This window comes from Oncorhynchus mykiss, chromosome 12 (genome assembly GCF_013265735.2).
Source record: "Oncorhynchus mykiss isolate Arlee chromosome 12, USDA_OmykA_1.1, whole genome shotgun sequence".
NCBI classification, from domain to species: Eukaryota; Metazoa; Chordata; class Actinopteri; order Salmoniformes; family Salmonidae; genus Oncorhynchus; species Oncorhynchus mykiss.
Window position 1 is genome coordinate 17184587 of NC_048576.1, and position 22847 is coordinate 17207433.

Here is a 22847-nt window from a genome sequence, read left to right on the forward strand (position 1 = left end):
GTACCTTAGTCTTATCTGCACATTCTTACCCTGAATTGATACTGTTCTTCATATAGGGCAGAAATTATATTGGATTTATTTTAAAATATATTGTTGCCCTATCTCAAAAAAGCTGGATGGGCTAGGGCTGGCTCTCTCTACTCTCTGCCCTCTCATTCCCCCCTCTTATTCTACCCCCCCCCTTCTCTCTCCTCAGGTGGCAACAGTGTCTGAGCAGTCCAGGATCATGGAGCTGGAGAGAGAAGTAGTGGCGCTGCAGTTGAGACTACGCTCCTCCCAGCAGACAGGGGGCGCTGTGTCGCTGTCACCAGAGGCGCTCAGCAACCTTAAGGCACGGGCCCAGTCCCAGGAGAAGAAGGTGGGGGGTCTCATAGTCATGTATAACCCCTTAGCTCCTACCCCTCTACCAGGGATGGGCAACTCAAATCCCAACCTGGCCTCAGGGCAATTTGTAGGATTTGGGACATACATTTGTATCCCTCTATTTAGTATGATATGTTGTGTTACGTTACATTATGAACGGAGTATTGGTCGTACAATATCATACGAATTAGATGATGTAATGTATCATATCTTGTCTGGTCGTACAAATCATACACATTTGATTACGTAATGCATCATACATCTTGGAGTGCATTTGGAAACGTACGGTGCATTCGGAAAGTATTCAGACCCCTTGACTTTTTCCACATTTTGTTACGTTGTAGCCTTATTCGAAAAGGAATCAATTTTTTTTCTCATCAGTCAACCCACAATACCCCACAATGACAAAACTTTTTTAAATTTTTTTTTGCAAATTTATAAACATAAAAATACTGATATCACATTTTTATAAGTATTCAGACACTTTACTCAGTACTTTGTTGAAGCACCTTTGGCAGCGATTACAGCCTTGAGTCTTCTTGGGTATGACGCTACAAGCTTGGCACACCTGTATTTGGGGAGTTTCTCCCATTCTTCTCTGCAGATCCTCTCAAGCTCTGTCAGGTTGGTGGGGAGTGTCGCTGCACAGCTATTTTCAGGTCTCTCCAGAGATGTTTGATCGGGTTCAAGTCCGGGCTATGGCTGGGCCACTCAAGACATTCAGAGACTTGTCTGAGGTCCTGAGCGCTCTGGAGCAGGTTTTCATCAAGGATCTCTCAGTACTTTGCTCTGTTCATCTTTCCCTCGATCCTGACTAGTCTCCCAGTCCCTGCCGCTGAAAAACATCCCCACAGCATGATGCTGCCACCACCATGCATCACTGTAGGAATGGTACCAGGTTTCCTCCAGACAGGACACTTGGCATTCAGGCCAAAGAGTTCAATCTTGGTTTCATCAGGTCTGAGAGTCTTTATTTTCCTTTTGGCAACCTCTAAGCAGGCTGTCATGTGTCTTTTATTGAGGATTGGCTTCCGTCTGGCCACTCTACCATAAAGGCCTGATTGATGGAGTGCAGCAGAGATGGTTCTCCTTCTGGAAGTTTCTCCCATCTCCACAGAGCAACTCGAGCTCTCTGAGTGACTAGCGGGTTCTTGGTCACCTCCCTGACCAAGGCCATTCTCCCCCGATTGCTCAGTTTGGCTGGGCAGCCAGCTGTAAGAAGGGTCTAGTTGGTTCTCAACTTCTTCCATGTAAGAATGATGGAGGCCACTGTGTTCTTGGGGACCTTCAATTCTGCAGAAATGTTTTGTTACCCTTCTCCAGATCTGTGCCTTGACACAATCCTCCCACGGAGCTCTTCAGACAATTCCGTCAACCTCGTGGTTTGGTTTTTGCTCTGACATGCACTGTCAACTGTGGGACCTTATATTGACAGGTGTGTGCCTTTCCAAATCATTTTCAGTCAATTTAATTTACCACAGGTGGACTCAAGTCTAGTTGTAGAAACATGATCAATGGAAACAGGATGCTCCAAAGCTCAATTTCGAGTCTCATATCTCAGGGTCTGGATACTTACATAAATAAGGTATTTCAGTTTTTTATTTTTCATATATTTGCAAAGGGGTATTGTCTGTAGATTGATGAGGATTTTTCTTATTTAATACATTTTAGAATAAGGCTGTAATGTAACAAAATGGGTCTGAATACTTCCGAATGCACTGTATAGTATTATACGTCTTGCTCTGGGACCACTTTTCCTCCCACCCATCCTCCCCGACCAATCTTTTGTTTCTGTGATAAGTAACCAGACCATTATTCCATTTGTAACTTAAGGTAACATTCATACTAAATGGAGGTACAAAAATATATACTGAACAAAAATATAAGCTCAACATGTAAAGTGTTGGTCCCATGTTTCATGAGCTGAAAGAAACGCAGACCACGTGTAACCTTGCCAGCCCAGGACCGCCACATCCTGCTTCTTCACCTGAGGGATCGTCTGAGACCAGCCACCCAGACAGCTGATGAAACAGAGGAGTGTTTCTGTCTGTAATAAAGCCCTTTTGTGGGGAAAAACTCATTCTGATTGGCTGCGCCCCTATGCCCTCCCAGGCCCACCCTTGGCTGCACCCCTGCCCAGTCATGTGAAATCCATAGATTAGGGCCTAATGAATTGATTTCAATTGATTGATTTCCTTATATGAACTGTAATTCAGTAAAAGCATTGAAATTGTTGCATGTTGCATTTTTGTTGGGTATATGTTCCAAAGCCGATGTCTGTTTAATATGGGCAGGCTGCCAGTTCCGGCCTGCTGTGTGCGCACAGCTTTTGTTCCACCCTGTGTGTGTAGGCTTTCGTTCCAGCCCGGTCATTCCCATGGTCTTTGCATTTACAATCATCTGTTTTTTCTGGTTTGCCTCCCTTTGGACATTACTATGTCTCCTGTCTGTCTTCCCCTCCAGATCAGTGAACTGAATGTGAATCTGGACAGCAGGCAGAAACAGCTATGCTCTGTAGAAGAGGACAAGAGCTTCCTGGAACAGCAGCTAACCAGCCTGGTGAGACGCCCACACACGTGTACACCCACACACACGTGTACACACACACACACGTGTACACACACACACACATGTACCCACACACATGTGTACACACACACACACACACGTGTACACACACGCATGTGTACACATACGCACGTGTACACACACACACATGTACACACACGGTCATGATGATAAAAGTTGTTATCCTTCCCTGTATAGCTCATGGAGAAAGAATGTTATTGCTCTCTAGTCAATCAATCAATCAAATATATTTATAGAGCCCTTTTTACAACGCACAGCCCCCACACCACCAAAGAGATATCAACAGACAACTAACTTACTACCCTGAGACAATGTAGAGTATAGCCCACATGGCTCTCCCCAACCGCACAAGCCTGACGGGGCGCAAAACCGGACAGGATGATCACGTCAGGGACTCAACCCACTGAAGTCGAGTATAGCGAAAAAATCCTGGCATGACCTGATGCATCCCTCCTAGGGACAACATGGGAGAGCGCGGGCAGCCAGTGACTCAGCCCCTATAATAGGGTCAGCGGCAGAGAATCCCAGTGGAGAGAGAGGGGTGCCGGCCAGGCAGAGACAGCAAGGGTAGTTCGTCACTCCAGTGCCTTGCCGTTCACCTTTGCACCCCTCGGCCGGACTACACTCAATCATAGGACCTACTGAAGAGTGACGTTTGTTGTTGTGTTGTTCTTTGTTTGTTTGCCATTTCAGAGACAGAAACTGGACGTAGCAGAGGAAAAGAACAAGAGGACGGAACGAACCATGCAAGGTAAGCAAAGCGGCCCTAAGAGAGGTACTGGTAAAGATTCATCATGAAGAGTCTCTCCGACTTTTGTTGCAGAGCTGGAGAAGAGAGGAGAGCAGACGGAAAAAGAGAGGGAGGCACAGAGAGAAGAGAACCAACGCAAAGAGAAAGAGCTTCAGGATAGACTGACGCAGGTGTGTGTGTCTGTGCATCTACGTGCGTGCGTGCCTGTGTGTGTGTGTCTGCGCGCGTGCGTGTGTTGGCGAGTGTGTGTTGTATGAAAACAATTGTCTTTCTTTCGGTTGTGTGTGTTCCTGTATGTGTGCAGGTGAAATGTGTATATGTAATGTTTGTAGCATGATGTATGCTTGAAAACAGCAGCTGTGACGCACAAGGTCACATGATATTCATCCAGACCCACCGAAGCTGAGCTAGATCTCTGAGGCTGAAGCTAGATCTCTGAGGCTGAAGCTAGATCTCTGAGGCTGAAGCTAGATCTCTGAGGCTGAAGCTAGATCTCTGAGGCTGAAGCTAGATCTGAGGCTGATGCTAGATCTCTGAGGCTGAAGTTAGATCTGAGGCTGAAGCTAGATCTTTGAGGCTGAAGCTATGGCTGCAGGCTAGCTTAACAATGTCAAAATAAATACATGACTAACACAAACACATACACACAGGCACACACACACACGCACACACACACACACACACACACACACACAGGCACACACACACACACAGGCGCACACACACACACACACACACAGGCGCACACACACACACACACACACATACAGGCACACACACACACACACGTGACTAACCTTTTCCATGTCTCTTTAATATGCAGGCAGGCGTCTACTTTATGTAATGTTTATATAACTAAATGACTAGTTAATGTTCCACCATAGTTCATTATTATTATTATTTCAAATTAAGTTTTAACAATGAACTTTCAATGAACCTTTAAGAGGCTGTTCTTGTGGATTTAGACATCTTGTAGAAGTAGAATGATTCTTTGGTTTTATACCTTTAGAGTAAGCATTATGTATTATTAATGGGACTTATACCAATGGTCGGTTTGTAGTAAAGATTGATAGTTTTAAACAAAAGTTAGTTATAGATCAAAATAAATGATATCATGTTTACTAAACATGTCCCCTCCCCCAGGCTGCTGAGTCATCAAAGAGGACCGCCCACTCACTGGAGCAGCTGATCATTGAGAAGACAGCGCTAGAGGCTCAGGTGAGGATGGGGGTAGCTGCAATGAAAAGTCAGTTTGTCATATCTCTGATGTAAAGTAGGCTTTAATGCGTTCATATGTGTGCTTATGTGAACTTCATATGTGTCTGTGTGTGTGCGCATATTTGTGGGTGTCCTGAGGACCTATTGTTTTATATCCACTTGAGTATTACACACAGTGTTGTATGACTGTCTGGTCACCACATAGTCATGCATAAAATACTCCTAGGCATCAATCTATCAATTCAATTCAAGGGGCTTTATTGGCATGGGAAACATATGTTAACATTGCCAAAGCAAGTGAGGTAGATAATATACAAAGTGAAATAAACAATAAAAATTAACAGTAAACATTACACATACCGAAGTTTCAAAAGAATAAAGACATTACAAATGTCATATTATGTATATATACAGTGTTGTAACAATGTACAAATTATTAAAGTACCAAAGGGAAAATAAATAAGCATAAATATGGGTTGTATTTACAATGGTGATTGTTCTTCACTGGTTGACCTTTTCTTGTGGCAACAGGTCACAAATATTGCTGCTGTGATGGCACACTGTGGTATTTCACCCAATAGATATGGGAGTTTATCAAAATCTGTTTTTTTCCGAATTCTTTGTGTGTCTGTGTAATCTGAGGGAAATATGTTTCTCTAATATGGTCATACATTGGGCAGGAGGTTAGGAAGTGCAGCTCAGTTTCCACCTCATTTTGTGGGCAGTGTGCACATAGCCTGTCTTCTCTTGAGAGCCATGTCTGCCTACGGCGGCCTTTCTCAATAGCAAGGCTATGCTCGCTGAGTCTGTACAAAGATTTCCTTAAGTTTGGGTCAGTCACAGTGGTCAGGTATTCTGCCACTGTGTACTCTCCGTTTAGGGCCAAATAGCATTCTAGTTTGCTCAGTTTTTTTGTTAATTCTTTCCAATGTGTCAAGTAATTATCTTTTTGTTTTCTCATGATTTGGTTGGGTCTAATTGTGTTGCTGTCCTGGGGTTCTGTGGGGTGTGTTTGTGTTTGTGAACAGAGACCCAGGACCAGCTTGCTTAGGGGACTCTTCTCCAGGTTCATCTCTCTGTAGTTGATGGCTTTGTTATGAAAGGTTTGGGAATCGTTTCCTTTTAGGTGGTTGTAGAATTTAACGGCTCTTTTCTGGATTTTGATAATTAGCGGGTATCGGCCAAATTCTGCTCTATTTGGTGTTCTACATTGTACACAGAGGATATGTTTGCAGAATTCTGCATGCAGAGTCTCAATTTGGTGTTTGTCCCATTTTGTGAATTCTTGGTTGGGAAGCGGACCCCAGACCTCACAACCATAAAGGGCAATGGGTTCCATAACTGATTCAAGTGTTTTTAGCCAGATCCTAATTGGTATGTTGAATTTTATGTTCCTTTTGATTGCATAGAATGCCCTTCTTGCCTTGTCTCTCAGATCGTTCACAGCTTTGTGGAAGTTACCTGTGGCGCTGATGTTTAGGCCAAGGAATGTATAGTTTTTTGTGTGCTCTGGTGTCTAGATAGAATTTGTATTTGTAGTCCTGGCGACTGGACCTTTTTTGGAACACCATTATTTTGGTCTTACTGAGATTTACTGTCAGGGCCCAGGTCTGGCAGAATATCTAGGTACTGCTGTAGGCCCTCCTTGGTTGGTGACAGAAGCACCAGATCATCAGCAAACAGTATCTATCGATCTATCGACCTATCGACCGACCGACCAGCTCTCACAGACCTGTAACTTCTTCTTTAAGAGGCTCCTCTGTCCTCCACTCGTTACCTGTATTAATGGCACCTGTTTTAACTTGTTATCAGTATAAAAGACACCTGTCCACAACCTCAAACAGTCACACTCCAAACTCCACTATGGCCAAGACCAAAGAGCTGTCAAAGGACACCAGAAACAAAATTGTAGACCTGCACCATGCTGGGAAGACTGAATCTGCAATAGGTAAGCAGCTTGGTTTGAAGAAATCAACTGTGGGAGCAATTATTAGGACATGGAAGACATACAAGACCACTGATAATCTCCCTTGATCTGGGGCTCCACGCAAGATCTCCCCCCGTGGGGTCAAAATGATCACAAGAACGGTGAGCAAAAATCCCAGAACCACACGGGGGGACCTAGTGAATGACCTGCAGAGAGCTGGGACCAAAGTAACAAAGCCTACCATCAGTAACACACTACGCCGCCAGGGACTCAAATCCTGCAGTGCCAGACGTGTCCCCCTGCTTAAGCCAGTACATGTCCAGGTCCGTCTGAAGTTTGCTAGAGAGCATTTGGATGATCCAGAAGAAGATCGGGAGAATGTCATATGGTCAGATGAAACCAAAATATAACTTTTTGGTAAAAACTCAACTCGTCGTGTTTGGAGGACAAAGAATGCTGAGTTGCATCCAAAGAACACCATACCTACTGTGAAGCATGGGGGTGGAAACATCATGCTTTGGGGCTGTTTTTCTGCAAGGGACCAGGACGACTGATCCGTGTAAAGGAAAGAATGAATGGGGCCATGTATCGTGAGATTTTGAGTGAAAACCTCCTTCCATCAGCAAGGGCATTGAAGATGGAACATGGCTGGGTCTTTCAGCGTGACAATGATCCCAAACACACCGCCCGGGCAATGAAGGAGTGGCTTCGTAAGAAGCATTTCAAGGTCCTGGAGTGGCCTAGTCAGTCTCCAGATCTCAACCCCATTGAAAATCTTTGGAGGGAGTTGAAAGTCCGTGTTGCCCAGCAACAGACCCAAAACATCGCTGCTCTAGAGGAGATTTGCATTAAGGAATGGGCCAAAATACCAGCAACAGTGTGTGAAAACCTTGTGAAGACTTACAGAAAACATTTGACCTCTGTCATTGCCAACAAAGGGTGTATAGCTCAGTATTGAGATAAACTTTTGTTATTGACCAAATACTTTTTCATACTTATTTTCCACCATAATTTGCAAATAAATTCATTAAAAATCCTACAATGTGATTTTCTGATTTTTTTTTTTCTCATTTTGTCTGTCATAGTTGAAGTGTACCTATGATGAAAATTACAGACCTCTCTCGTCTTTTTAAGTGGGAGAACTTGCACAATTGGTGGCTGACTAAATATTTTTTTGCCCCACTGTATATATCTATATATCTCTCATCTCTCTCTCTCGCTCTGTCTCTCTCTCGCTCTGTCTCCCCCCCCCCTATTGCCCCCTTCTAAATATCTTATTACCCCTCTCCTCAACTCTCACTTCATCCATCCACTCTTTCTCTCTTTCTCTCTGTCAATGCATCTTGTTCTGCCCCTGAACAAGGCAGTTAACACACTGTTCCTAGGCTGTCATTGTAAATAAGAATTTGTTCTTAACTGACTTGCCTAGTTAAATACAAATAAAATCTCCTCTCTCTGGACATAGTGACCCAGCCATGCTAGCTGTGTCTGTGTGCTCCAGATGGTTAGTCTGATGACCGCAGGGAAACAGATTAGAGGGCAATACACACACTCATAATCTGGGGAGTGAATTGCTTTGTGAGTGACTGTGGGTGTAGTTTCCAGTTAGATCTGAACTGAGCCATTCCTTCTGTTCTACTGTCCTAATCTAGTTATGAATTATTAGTACCTCTCCCTAATTTCTCTCACTCAGTCTTAGGCAGGGGGCATACCGCCTTGCAAGGCGGGCTATCTACAGATGTAGGATCTTAATTTGATCCGGTTTGTTACGTCGTCCGGGTTAGGGGAGGGTTTGGCCGGCAGGGATGTCCTTGTCCCATCGCGCACTAGCGACTCCTGTGGCTGGGCCAGGCACAGTGCTTGCTGACACGGTCGCCAGGTGTACGGTATTTCGCCTCCTCCGACCTTTGCCTCCCGAGTCCGTACAGGAGTTGCAGCGATGAGACAAGACTGTAACTACTGATTGGATACCACGAAATTGGGGTGAAAAAGGCGTAATTTTTTTTATTTTAAAATATTCTACATCTGTAGGGGTATCATTAGTGAGTCGATGTGCCGGGGTAAAAGAGGTAAATACTGGGCATTCTGAAAGTATTCAGACCCCTTCACTTTTTACACATTTTGTGACGTTACAGCCTTATTCTAACATGGATTACATTTTTTTTTTTTCTCCTCATCAATCTACAACACAAGACCCCAAAGTTTTCAGACCCTTTACTCAGTACTTTGTTGAAGCACCTTTTGGCAGCGATTACAGCCTCGAGTCTTCTTGGGTATGACGCTACAAGGTTAGCACACCTGTATTTGGCGAACTTCCACATTTTGTTGTATTACAGCCTGAATTCAAAATGTATCAAATATATTTTTGTTCTCACCCATCTACACACAATATCCTATAAATGACAAAGTGAAAACATGTTTTTGGAATTTTTTTGCAAATTTACTGAAAATGAAATACAGAAATCTCTCATCACACCCCTGAGTCAATACTTTGTAGAAGCACCTTTGGCAGTGAGTACAGCTGTGAGTCTTTCTGTGTAAGTCTCTAAGAGCTTTCCATACCTGTGCAACATTTGCCCATTATTATTTTCAAAATTCTTCAAGCTCTGCCAAATTGGTTGTTGATCAATGCTAGACAACCATTTTCAGGTCCTGCCATAGATTTTGACATTCACTGTCTTCTTGGTAACAACTCCAGTGTAGATTTGGCCTTGTGTTGTAGGTTATTGTCCTGCTGAAAGGTGATTTCTTCTCCCAGTGTCTGTTGGAAGGCAGACTGAACAAGGTTTTCCTCTAGGATTTTGCCTGTGCTTCGCTCCATTCACTCCATTCAATTTTTATATCCTGAAAAACTCCCCAGTCCTTCACGATTACAAGCATAACCATTACATGATCCAGCCACCACTATACTTGAAAATATGGAGAGTGGTACTCAGTAATGTGTTGTATTGGATTTGCCCCAAACATAATACTCTCAATCAGGACAAAAAGTTAATTGCTTTGCCACATTTTTCTATTCTGTACAGGCTTCCTTCTTTTCACTCTGTCAGTTAGGTTAGTATTGTGGAGTAAATATAATGTTGATCCATCCTCAGTTTTCTCCTATCACAGCCATTAAACTCTGTAACTGTTTTAAACTCACCATTGGCCTAATGGTGAAATCCCTGAGCGGTTTCCTTCTTCTCCGGCAACTGAGTTAGGAAGGTCGCCTGTGTATTTGTAGTGACTGGGTGTATTGATACATCTCCAAAGTGTAATTAGTAATTTCACCATGCTCAAAGGGATACTCAATGTCTGTTGTATTTGTTTTACCCATCTACCAGTAGTGGCCTTCTTTACGAGGCATTGGAAAACGTCCCTAGTCTTTGTGTTTTTTTCTGTGTTTGAAATTCACTGCTCGACTGAGGGACCTTACAGATAATTGTATGTGTGGGGTACAGAGATGAATGAGGTAGTCATTCAAATATCATGTTAAACACTATTATTGCACACTTATTATGTGACTTGTTAAGCACATTTTACTCCTGAACGTAGGCTTGACATATCACTTAAGCTATTCATTTGTAATTATTTTTCTTCAAAAAACATAATTCCACTTTGACATTAGGGGGGTATTGTGTGTAGGTCAGTGACAAAAAATATATATTTTTTATAAATTTTACATTCAGGATGCAAACAAACAACATGTGGAAAAAGTCGAGGGGTGTGAATACTTTTTAATGCACTGTATAGGTAGGGATAAAGTGACAAGGCAACAGGATAGATAATAAACAGTAGCAGCAGCATATCTGATGAGTCAAGAGTTAGAGCAGAAAGGGTCAGTGTACGACTTGGGTGGCTGGAGTTTTTGACCATTTTTAAGGCCTTCCTCTGACACTGCCTTGTATAGAGGTCCTGGATGGCAGGGAGCTCGGACTCAGTGATGTACTGGGCCGTACCCACTACCATATGTAGCGTCTTGCGGTCGGATGCCAAGCAGTTGCCATACCAAGGGGTGATGCAGCCAGTTAGGATGCTCTCAATGGTGTAATCATTCAGCTCTGCTGCGAAATACATGACTGGCTTAGCCGCAAAATATAACACAGACATTTTGAAAATGCCTGAGTCTTTTGAATATAAGGAATAGGAATACTGAAAGGAGTCTGAAAGAGTAGTTAAAGAGGTCCATCTTGAAGAGGGATCTGATGTGGTGCTGATGAGATTAGAAAAATCCCTTTAAATAGAGAGGCTGTTGGAGAGCAGTGGTTTTATTTTAGTGAAGGGTGCTTAGCCACACACACACACACACACACACACACTCTCTTTTTTGTTCTCTCTCTTTCACTCTCTCAAACTCTCACTCACTCTTATTCTAACACGTTATTTTAAGTGCTGCGATGCTCTTACTGCCCTCGCTCTCCTCTTCACCCGCAGGCTGTGATGTAATCGTGCATATGTCAGTGTGAGCCCCGGCAGCTGTGTGTGTGCCCCATGCATGGATAAGCAGAACATTACATTGCTTGTACACACACTCATGTGTAGACTACTGTATATCGTCACTGTCTGATGAAAACCTTGTAACTCCATTTTTGCCAATTTGTCTTTTATTTTTTTACATTTATTGAAAGCGGTAACTCCCCTCAATGTACTCTGAACATTTCATGACTCTGTGACCAAGAAAATGTGTTCAAAATAGATTCTAAAGTTTTATAATTGTACGTTTGTTAATGGGAAAATGTGATTGAACCTTTCCGGGATCGTTCGGGACGCTAGCGTCCCACTTCGCCAACAGCCAGTGAAATTGTAGGGCGCCAAATTCAAAACAACAGAAATCTCATAATTAAAATTCCTCAACCATACAAGTATTTTACACCATTTTAAAGATACACTTCTGGTTAATCCAACCACAGTGTCCGATTTCAAAAAGGCTTTTCGGCGAAAGCAGAACATATCATTCATTATGTTAGGTCAGCAACTAGTCACAGAAAGCATTCAGCCATTTTCCAACCAAAGAGAGGTGTCACAAAAAGCACAAATATAGATAAAATTCATCTTCAAAATAATCTTCATCAGATGACACTCCCAGGACTCAATGTTACACAATACATGTATGTTTTGTTCGATCAAGATCCTATTTATATCCAAAAACCTCAGTTTACATTGGCGCCATGTTCAGAAATGCCTCCAAAACATCCGGAGAAATTGCAGAGCCACATCAAATAACAGAAATACTCATCATAAACTTTGATGAAAGATACATGTTTTACATAGAATTAAAGATAAACTTGTTCTTAATGCAACCGCTGTGTCAGATTTCAAAAAAGCTTTACGGCAAAAGCACAATATTCAATAATCTGAGAATAGCGGTCAGCCATATATGCAAGCCATACAGTTACCCGCTGATCTTACCTTTGCTGATCTTCGTCGGAATGCACTCCCAGGACTCCCACTTCCACAAGAAATGTTTGTTTTGTTCGTTTACGTCCATATTTATTTATTTATGTCCAAATACCTCCCTTTTGTTCGCGCGTTTAGTTCACTATTCCAAAGGCACAATGCGCGAGTGCAAAATCCAGACGAAAAGTCAAAATAGTTCCATTACAGTTTGTAGAAACATGTCAAACGATGTTTTGTCGTGGTCATTTCCTGTATTACTAAGTGAAAGGAGAGTATACAAACCACACACAAGTCAGAGTTATATTTTAAACTTCATCTTTTAATACTATATGAGCTTCACCATAGCCCTGTGACTCTCAGATCAATTCAGTGTCTATAAATTAATTCTCTGAGAGTGCTTACAAAATGGAAACTAAGATCTTTTATAGCAAAGATCCACCCCTCTCAACTCACAATGACGAACCACAGATCTTAGGAACTTCACAAAGTGCCTTTTACTTGAAAGAGGAGTATCCCATAGCCAGATAGCATTAGCTATAAATTATTGTTCAGTTTGGTCTCCTAAACCGAGATTGTAATGGTACTTTTTAGTACCAAAACATTACCTCGTCCAATGGCATATATCAATTGTCCATTCTAGATACCCCCCCATCTCAAATACACCCCCTCCTGGATAAACTCAGGAGGGGAGTGACTGGCACACAGACATTGTAAAGCCCTTCACATGGTTTAACAGATACATTGGAAGACACTGTTCAATTCTGTCTTCTCCCTTTCTGATATTCTGCATATTACCAGACAGATAAAAGACAAGCCTGACCTCGCCCCTCTCTGGGCCCCAAGTGACTTTTCCCACATAAGCATATTTATGAAAGTAGATCAAATATGTTATTTATCAATGTTACCTAACTAATTCTGATTCTGCTACGACAGTTTACAATCAATCCTTAGGGTCTTTTTATAATAAATCTTCAATAATATTCCAACCCGGACAATAGCGTATTCATTACAGAGGAAATGGAATGGTATACCATACAGACCCAGCGATCGCTATTTTGCCTCTTTGAGAAGCAACCTATGTGATTGGCTTATCTTTGAAAAGCATTGGTTGATCTTTGAGAGGAATACTTTCTGATTGGGGGGGGGGGGTCTAAATCTGTGTATGCTCCGAGATAGAGATGCTGCTAATAAAACTGGAGAGAGGCAACCTTCTCTTTACCTTTATGCAGAGCCATGTTCAGTGCATTCGGGAAGTATTCAGACCCCTTGACTTTTTCCATATTTTGTTATATTACAGCCTTATTCTAAAATTGATTAAATAATTCCCCCCCTCATCAATCTACACACAATACCCCATAATGACAAAGCAAAAACAGTCTTTTTGGCATTTTAGCAAATTTTAGGGATGCACCGATATGCAACATTAACGTATGTCCCCATTACCAGTAAAACATCATCAAAACCTATTTCTTTCACTTATTTCATTCCATGATTTCATCGTACATGTTAAGCAGTGAAGTTTCTGTCGCCACTTCTGTTGTGGGTCCTCTTCCTCGTTGCACACTGTGACTGTGTCCCTTTCCATCTTGTCCAGCTGTAACAATTCACGTAAACCCTGTTTCTTGTTTGCATTGGTTCTTGTACCTAGCATGGTGGCGACATAGTAAAGAGGCTAAGAGAGAATGCCACTAAATCGTTTGTTCACAGCCTCTAGTAGAGTACTTTTGCAAGTTTTAACCCCGCGGTCTGTGTCGACAGTTTGGTTGAACAGGCGTTTCAATGCCATGACAGAGGGTATGTCTGCTGCAGATGCAGTTGATGAGCTTATTTCTAGTCAGTTGTTCAAATGGAGTTGTGTTCATGTTTTCAATATATTTTACCTTACCTACCATTTAACTAGGCAAGTCAGTTAAGAACAAATTCTTATTTTCAGTGACAGCCTAGGAACAGTGGGTGTTCTGCCCCTGAACTGCCTGATCTCAGCCTAGTCCACTTGTTGAAACAGCTCTTATTCGACAACCTTCCACAATAGAAGCCTCAAACAACTTTCTAAAGACTGTTGACATCTGCTGGAAGCCTTGGGAAGTGCAATCTGGCCCCATAGACACAGCATATTGGATAGGCAATCACTTAAATGAAACTACAAACCTCAGATTTTCCACTTCCTGGTTGGATTTGTCTCAGGTTTTCTCGCTGTTATACTCACAGACATCATGCAAATATTTTTAGAAACTTTAGAGTGTTTTCTATCCAATACTACTAATAATTTGCATATATTAGCAGGCAGTTTACTCTAGGCACCTTATTCATCCGAGCTACTCAATACTGCCCCCCTGTCACCAAGATGTTAAAACAAAAAATCCTGAAAAGTTTATGTTCTGGAGGTGAGAGGTTCATCAGACATCGACTATATGCTTGTCAGTTATATGGAGCAACAGTGTTGTTCTGTATGGTATACCATACAGACCCAGCGATCGCTATTTTGCCTCTTTGAGAAGCAACCTATGTGATTGGCTTATCTTTGAAAAGCATTGGTTGATCTTTGAGAGGAATACTTTCTGATTGGGGGGGGGGGTCTAAATCTGTGTATGCTCCGAGATAGAGATGCTGCTAATAAAACTGGAGGGAGGCAACCTTCTCTTTACCTTTATGCAGAGCCATGTTCAGTGCATTCGGGAAGTATTCAGACCCCTTGACTTTTTCCATATTTTGTTATATTACAGCCTTATTCTAAAATTGATTAAATAATTCCCCCCCTCATCAATCTACACACAATACCCCATAATGACAAAGCAAAAACAGTCTTTTTGGCATTTTAGCAAATTTTAGGGATGCACCGATATGCAACATTAACGTATGTCCCCATTACCAGTAAAACATCATCAAAACCTATTTCTTTCACTTATTTCATTCCATGATTTCATCGTACATGTTAAGCAGTGAAGTTTCTGTCGCCACTTCTGTTGTGGGTCCTCTTCCTCGTTGCACACTGTGACTGTGTCCCTTTCCATCTTGTCCAGCTGTAACAATTCACGTAAACCCTGTTTCTTGTTTGCATTGGTTCTTGTACCTAGCATGGTGGCGACATAGTAAAGAGGCTAAGAGAGAATGCCACTAAATCGTTTGTTCACAGCCTCTAGTAGAGTACTTTTGCAAGTTTTAACTCCGCGGTCTGTGTCGACAGTTTGGTTGAACAGGCGTTTCAATGCCATGACAGAGGGTATGTCTGCTGCAGATGCAGTTGATGAGCTTATTTCTAGTCAGTTGTTCAAATGGAGTTGTGTTCATGTTTTCAATATATTTTACCTTACCTACCATTTAACTAGGCAAGTCAGTTAAGAACAAATTCTTATTTTCAGTGACAGCCTAGGAACAGTGGGTGTTCTGCCCCTGAACTGCCTGTTCAGGGGCAGAACGACAGATTTGTCAGCTCGGGGATTTGAACTTGCAACCTTTCAGTTACTAGTCCAACACTCTAACCACTAGGCTACCCTGCCGCCCCAATGAGTGTCCACTGGTTTGTACTAATTGTTGCAGGTAACTCATAGTCAGCTGCGTACACACCAAGCACTCGTTTTTGTTCCAGCAGGCTCTCCATCATGTAAAAAGTATGTGAGCTGAGTGTTTAAAATGACCCACTATCTTCCTTCCTGTTGCCAATGTGTCAGATATACTGCGTTGGGCCAAAACACCTTCGTTCACAGCCAGTTGCAACGTTTGTGCCATGCATGGCAAACTGGCGACTCCGCATTTTTCCAAAGCGTTTGTAATGTTACGTGCATTATCACGTAGCACAGCGTGTACATTGTTCTTAGGGATTTTCCAAGTTTCAAACATGTTCTCAAATGCCATTGAAAAGGCAGCAGCCGTATGAGAACCAGCACATTCTTGAGCATGCAATATGGATTTCCTCAGTACGAAATCCTCGTCGACCCACTGTGCTGTCAGACTCCGCATGCTCATGGGGCTGACAGCGCTGGTCCAAATGTCAGTCGTGAAGCTAATAGCAGTGACGCCCATAGCAAGTAGCTCATGGATGTGCGTTTCAACAATACCGTGTAACTCCGGTAGGGCAACATCTAAAAAATAGCGCATACTTGGTAGTGTGTACCGGGGCTTGAGGTGCTCTACCAGTCGGTGAAAGCCAAAATCATCCACAACAGAGAACGGTTGATTGTCAAAGGCAATGAATTCCATTATCAATGTCAGCAGACATTGTGGGCTAGGTTAGGAAAGCCGTGTATTTTTCATGCCGTCATTACGTCATCTACCTACACTACCGTTCAGAAGTTTGTGGTCACTTAGAAACACATTTTTTGTCCATTAAAATAACATCAAATTGATCAGAAATACAGTGTAGACATTGTTAATGTTGTAAATATCTATTGTAGCTGGAAACGGCAGATTTTTATGGAGTATCTACATAGGCATACAGAGGCCCATTATCAGCAACCATCACTCCTGTGTTCAAATGGCACGATGTGTTAGCTAACGAAAGCCAAGTCAACAAACAGATTACCGACCATTTCAAATCCCACCGCACCTTCTATGCAATCTGGTTTCAGAGCTGGTCATGGGTGCACCTCAGCCACGCTCAAGATCCTAAACGATATCTTAACCGCCATCGATAAGAAACAATACTGTGCAGCCGTATTCATTGACCTGGCCAAGGCTTTCGACTCAATCACCACATCCTATTCGGCTGACTCGATAGCCTTGGTTTCTCAAATGATTTCCTCGCCTGGTTCACCAACTACTTCTCTGATAGAGTTCAGTGTGTCAAATCGGAGGGCCTGTTGTCCGGGCCTCTGGCAGTCTCTATGGGGGTGCCACAGGGTTCAATTCTTGGGCCGACTCCAGACGAGCTTCAATGCCATACAACTCTCCTTCTGTGGCCTCCAACTGCTCTTAAATACAAGTAAAACTAAATGCATGCTCTTCAACCGATCGCTGCCTGCACCTGCCCGCCTGTCCAGCATCACTACTCTGGACGGTTCTGACTTAGAATATGTGTCTGGTTAGACTGGTGTCTGGTTAGACTGTAAACTCTCCTTCCAGACTCACATCAAACATCTCCAATCCAAAGTTAAATCTAGAATTGGCTTCCTATTTCGCAACAAAGCATCCTTCACTCATGCTGCCAAACATACCCTCGTAAAACTGACCATCGTACCGATCCTCGACTTCGGCGATGTCATTTACAAAATAGCCTCCAATACCCTACTCAATAAATTGGATGCAGTCTATCACAGTGCCATCTGTTTTGTCACCAAAGCCCCATATACTACCCACCATTGCGACCTGTATGCTCTCGTTGGCTGGCCCTCGCTTCATACTCGTCGCCAAACCCACTGGCTCCAGGTCATCTACAAGACCCTGCTAGGTAAAGTTCCCCCTTATCTAAGGTCGCTGGTTACCATAGCAGCACCCACCTGTAGCACGCGCTCCAGCAGGTATATCTCTCTGGTCACCCCCAAAACCAATTCTTCCTTTGGCCGCCTCTCCTTCCAGTTCTCTGCTGCCAATGACTGGAACGAACTACAAAAATCTCTGAAACTGGAAACACTTATCTCCCTCACTAGCTTTAAGCACCAGCTATCAGAGCAGCTCACAGATTACTGCACCTGTACATAGCCCATCTATAATTTAGCCCAAACAACTCCCTCTTCCCCTACTGTATTTATTTATTTATTTTGCTCCTTTGCACCCCATTATTTTTATTTCTACTTTTTTTATTTCTACTATTCTTCCACTGCAAATCTACCATTCCAGTGCTTGCTATATTGTATTTACTTCACCACCATGGCCTTTTTTTTGCCTTTACCTCCCTTATCTCACCTCATTTGCTCACATTGTATATAGACTTATTTTTCTACTATATTATTGACTGTATGTTTGTTTTACTCCATGTGTAACTCTGTTTGTTGTATGTGTCGAACTGCTTTGCTTTATCTTGGCCAGGTCGCAATTGTAAATTAGAACTTGTTCTCAACTTGCCTACCTGGTTTAATAAAGGTGGAATAAAAAAATAACAAATATCCACCTAATTGTCCTTCCTTATGATGCCATCTGTTTTGTGACGTGCACCAGTCCCTCCTGCAGCAAAGCACCCCCACAACATGATGCTGCCTCCCCCGTGCTTCACGGTTGGGATGGTGTTCTTCGGCTTGCAAGCCTTCCCCTTTTTCCTCCAAACATAACAATGGTCATTATGGCCAAACAGTTCTATTTCTGTTTCATCAGACCAGAGGACATTTCTCCAAAAAGTATGATCTTTGTCTTTATGTGCAGTTGCAAACTGTAGTCTGGTTTTTTTATGGCGGTTTTTGGAGCAGTGGCTTCTTCCTTGTCCATAAAGGACTCGTTTTTACTGTGGATATAGATACTTTTGTACCTGTTTCCTCCAGCATCTTCACAAGGTCCGTTGCTGTTGTTCTGGGATTGATTTGCACTTTTCGCACCAATGTACATTCATCTCTAGGAGACCGAACGCGACTCCTTCCTGAGCGGTATGATGGCTGTGTGGTCCCATGGTGTTTATCCTTGCGTACTATTGTTTGTACAGATGAACGTGGTACCTTCAGGTGTTTGGAAATTGCTCTTAAGGATGAACCAGACTTGTGGAGGTCTACAATTGTTTTTCTGAGGTCTTGGCTAATTTCTTTTGATTTTCCCATGCTGTCAAGCAAAGAGGCACTGAGTTTGAAGGTAGGCCTTGAAATACATCCACAGGTACACCTCCAATTGACTCAAATGATGACAATAAGCCTATCAGAAGCTTCTAAAGCCATGACATCATTTTCTGGAATTTTCCAAGCTGCTTAAAAGGCACAGTCAACTTAGTGTATGTGAACTTCTGACCCACTGGAATTGTGATACAGTGAATTATAAGTGAAATAATCCGTCTGTAAACAATTGTTGGAAAAATGACTTGTGTCATGCACAAAGTAGATGTCCTAACCGACTTGTTTTAATAGGAAATTTGTGGAGTGGTTGACAAACAAGTTTTAATGACTCCAACCTAAGTGTATGTAAACTTCCGACTTCAACTGTATATATATATATATATATATATATATATATATATATATATATATATATATATATATATATATATATATATATAAACAATTATATCACATTTAAAATACATAAATAAAAAAGGATGTACCTGAGCTCAATTCTGAGTCTCGTAGCAAAGGGTCTGAATACTTTCTGTTTTTTATTTTCAATACATTTGCAATAATTTCTAAAAATCTGTTTTCGCTTTGTCATTATGGGGTATTGTATGTACATTGATGAGGAAACATTTTTATTTAATCCATTTTAGAATAAGACTGTAACGTAACAAAATGTGGAAAAAGTAAAGGGGTCTGAATTCTTAACGAATGCACTGTATAGATATAATATAGAGCTGTAATAGTGCCAGATATGTAGCGATCCATAGATCTACCTATCTATCCTGGATCACAACTGTTGGTCTTTCAGTCAGTCAACTGGTTGAGATGTGGGAGGCTGATTGATTGAAGGGTTTTCTGACCGACTGTGAACGAAGTGTGAAGGTGGGACCCATCGAGTCCAGCAGAGATTGTAAATGTCTGTGAGAGTGTGTGTGTGTCTGTGTGCATTGCGTGACTAACTGAGTGAGTGAGAGATTATGCATTTCTATGAGTGTGAGTGAGTGATATTGTGTGTGCCCGAAAGAGAGTGAGTGTGTCTGTGCGTGCGTGCGTGAGGGTGGGAAGAGGAGCCTGTTGGGACTTACATAATGAAGGCGCTGCCTCTGTTGCGTGTGCAAGCGTGTGTGTGAGCCAGCCAGCTAGGGAGCATGTGCTCAGGCGACACACACACATTCACATTCTTTCTCTTACCTCTCTCTCTCTGGCGGGCACGTTAGGGGGTGGGAGCTGATGGTTTATTGATAGGGAGGCTGCTTTATTGTGTGTGTCAATGGGAGAGAACACTGGGATAGTACAGTATTGACATTTAGAGGGACGGTCCTGCCACTGGGACAGACAGACAGACCAGTACTGGGGGAGAGAGAGAGCTCTGACAGAGGACCACACTGTATGGTAGAGCTGTTCAGGAATGGATGTGGCTGCTATGCACCAGGGCTATCCAAGCAGCGTCTACTCCTCTCACTACCAGGTAAACACAGTTGTTTGGTTCCTCGCATCAGATTTCGTACATCTGTGTGTCGTCATTCAAATGGAATGGTGATGTTTTAGCTGATTGTTTTTTAGTTCGACCCTGTGTTTTTATCTGCTGCAGTTGTGTTCTATTTGGGGGCGATTTGTTCTTGAATGGTAATTGAGGGAGGATGAGTGAGGATGATTTGAATATGAAAGTACTTGAGGTTACTGATTTAGATGATTGTATTTTTAGGGGGAGAGATTGTTGTTTTTGCCTTTGGGACTGAGGATGAGAATGTTGTCTGGTTGTTTGTATCTTGTTGGATGTGTGTCTGTAGGCGGGCCGTGGGGGCTTTTCTTAGGCCCCCCAAGTTTTCATTTAAAAAAAAAAATAATAATTTTCGTTATTGGACATAAAATACTGTTTTTGTCAAATACTATATTGGTTTGGACTTCTTGCGGTCAATCTGCAGTGTACAAATGATTTCTAATTATGTTCTGGCAACCCAACCATCCTAAAGAAAACCCGTGGCTGAATGGAATTTACGGACCCCGTCTTGGTAGTAGTGAAAGCTTAAAATGACTTAGAATTTGACTCATGATTTGAACGCTAATGGTTTGATCCCCCCTGTGCTGTTGATGGTGATTTAACTGACGATAGAGGAACCATCTTGTCTCTAATGGTGGTTTAACTGACGATGGAGGATCCATCTCCTCCCTAATGGTGGTTTAACTGACGATAGAGGAACCATCTCCTCCCTAATGGTGGTTTAACTGACTATAGAGGAACCATCTCCTCCCTAATGATGGTTTAACTGACGATGGAGGAACCATCTCCTCCCTAATGATGGTTTAACTGACGATGGAGGAACCATCTCCTCCCTAATGGTGGTTTAACTGACGATAGAGGAACCATCTCCTCTCTAATGGTGGTTTAACTGACTATAGAGGAACCATCTGCTCCCTAATGGTGGTTTAACTGACGATGGAGGAACCATCTCCTCCCTAATGGTGGTTTAACTGACGATAGAGGAACCATCTCCTCTCTAATGGTGGTTTAACTGACGATAGAGGAACCATCTCCTCCCCAATGGTGGTTTAACTGACGATGGAGGAACCATCTCCTCCCTAATGGTGGTTTAACTGACGATGGAGGAACCATCTCCTCCCTAATGGTGATTTAACTGACTATAGAGGAACCATCTGCTCCCTAATGGTGGTTAAACTGACGATGGAGGAACCATCTCCTCCCTAATGGTGGTTTAACTGACGATGGAGGAACCATCTCCTCCCTAATGGTGGTTTAACTGACTATAGAGGAACCATCTGCTCCCTAATGGTGGTTTAACTGACGATGGAGGAACCATCTCCTCCCTAATGGTGGTTTAACTGACGATAGAGGAACCATCTCCTCTCTAATGGTGGTTTAACTGACGATAGAGGCATCATCTCCTCCCTAATGGTGATTTAACTGACGATAGAGGAACCATCTCCTCCCTAATGGTGGTTTAACTGACGATAGAGGAACCATCTCCTCCCTAATGGTGGTTTAACTGACGATAGAGGCACCATCTCCTCCCTAATGGTGGTTTAACTGACGATAGAGGCACCATCTCCTCCCTAATGGTGGTTTAACTGACTATAGAGGAACCATCTCCTCCCTAATGGTGATTTAACTGACGATGGAGGAACCTTCTCCTCCCTAATGGTGGTTTAACTGACGATAGAGGAACCATCTTGTCTCTAATGGTGGTTTAACTGACGATGGAGGAACCTTCTCCTCCCTAATGGTGGTTTAACTGACGATAGAGGAACCATCTCCTCCCTAATGGTGGTTTAACTGACGATAGAGGAACCATCTCCTCCCTAATGGTGGTTTAACTGACTATAGAGGAACCTTCTCCTCCCTAATGGTGGTTTAACTGACTATAGAGGAACCTTCTCCTCCCTAATGGTGGTTTAACTGACTATAGAGGAACCTTCTCCTCCCTAATGGTGGTTTAACTGACGATAGAGGCACCATCTGCTCCCTAATGGTGGTTTAACTGACTATAGAGGAACCATCTGCTCCCTAATGGTGGTTTAACTGACTATAGAGGAACCATCTCCTCCCTAATGGTGGTTTAACTGACGATAGAGGAACCTTCTCCTCCCTAATGGTGGTTTAACTGACGATGGAGGAACCATCTTGTCTCTAATGGTGATTTAACTGACGATAGAGGAACCATCTCCTCCCTAATGGTGGTTTAACTGACGATAGAGGCACCATCTCCTCCCTAATGGTGGTTTAACTGACGATAGAGGAACCATCTCCTCCCTAATGGTGGTTTAACTGACGATAGAGGCACCATCTCCTCCCTAATGGTGGTTTAACTGACGATAGAGGCACCATCTCCTCCCTAATGGTGGTTTAACTGACGATAGAGGCACCATCTCCTCCCTAATGGTGGTTTAACTGACGATAGAGGCACCATCTCCTCCCTAATGGTGG

The 22847-nt window shown here is 42.7% G+C and overlaps 1 protein-coding gene across 3 annotated transcripts in view; it reads left to right on the forward strand.

The window, feature by feature from the left end:
• The window catches only part of clip1b (CAP-GLY domain containing linker protein 1b), a 68614-nt gene that overhangs the window by 16233 nt on the left and 29534 nt on the right, over positions 1 to 22847 (forward strand). For all 3 annotated transcript variants that reach the window (XM_036937068.1, XM_036937067.1, XM_036937066.1), the window contains 5 exons: positions 197 to 358; positions 2827 to 2922; positions 3646 to 3703; positions 3776 to 3873; positions 4847 to 4921. In XM_036937068.1, the coding sequence (XP_036792963.1) occupies positions 197 to 358; positions 2827 to 2922; positions 3646 to 3703; positions 3776 to 3873; positions 4847 to 4921 (489 nt within the window). The remainder of the gene's footprint in view (positions 1 to 196; positions 359 to 2826; positions 2923 to 3645; positions 3704 to 3775; positions 3874 to 4846; positions 4922 to 22847) is intronic.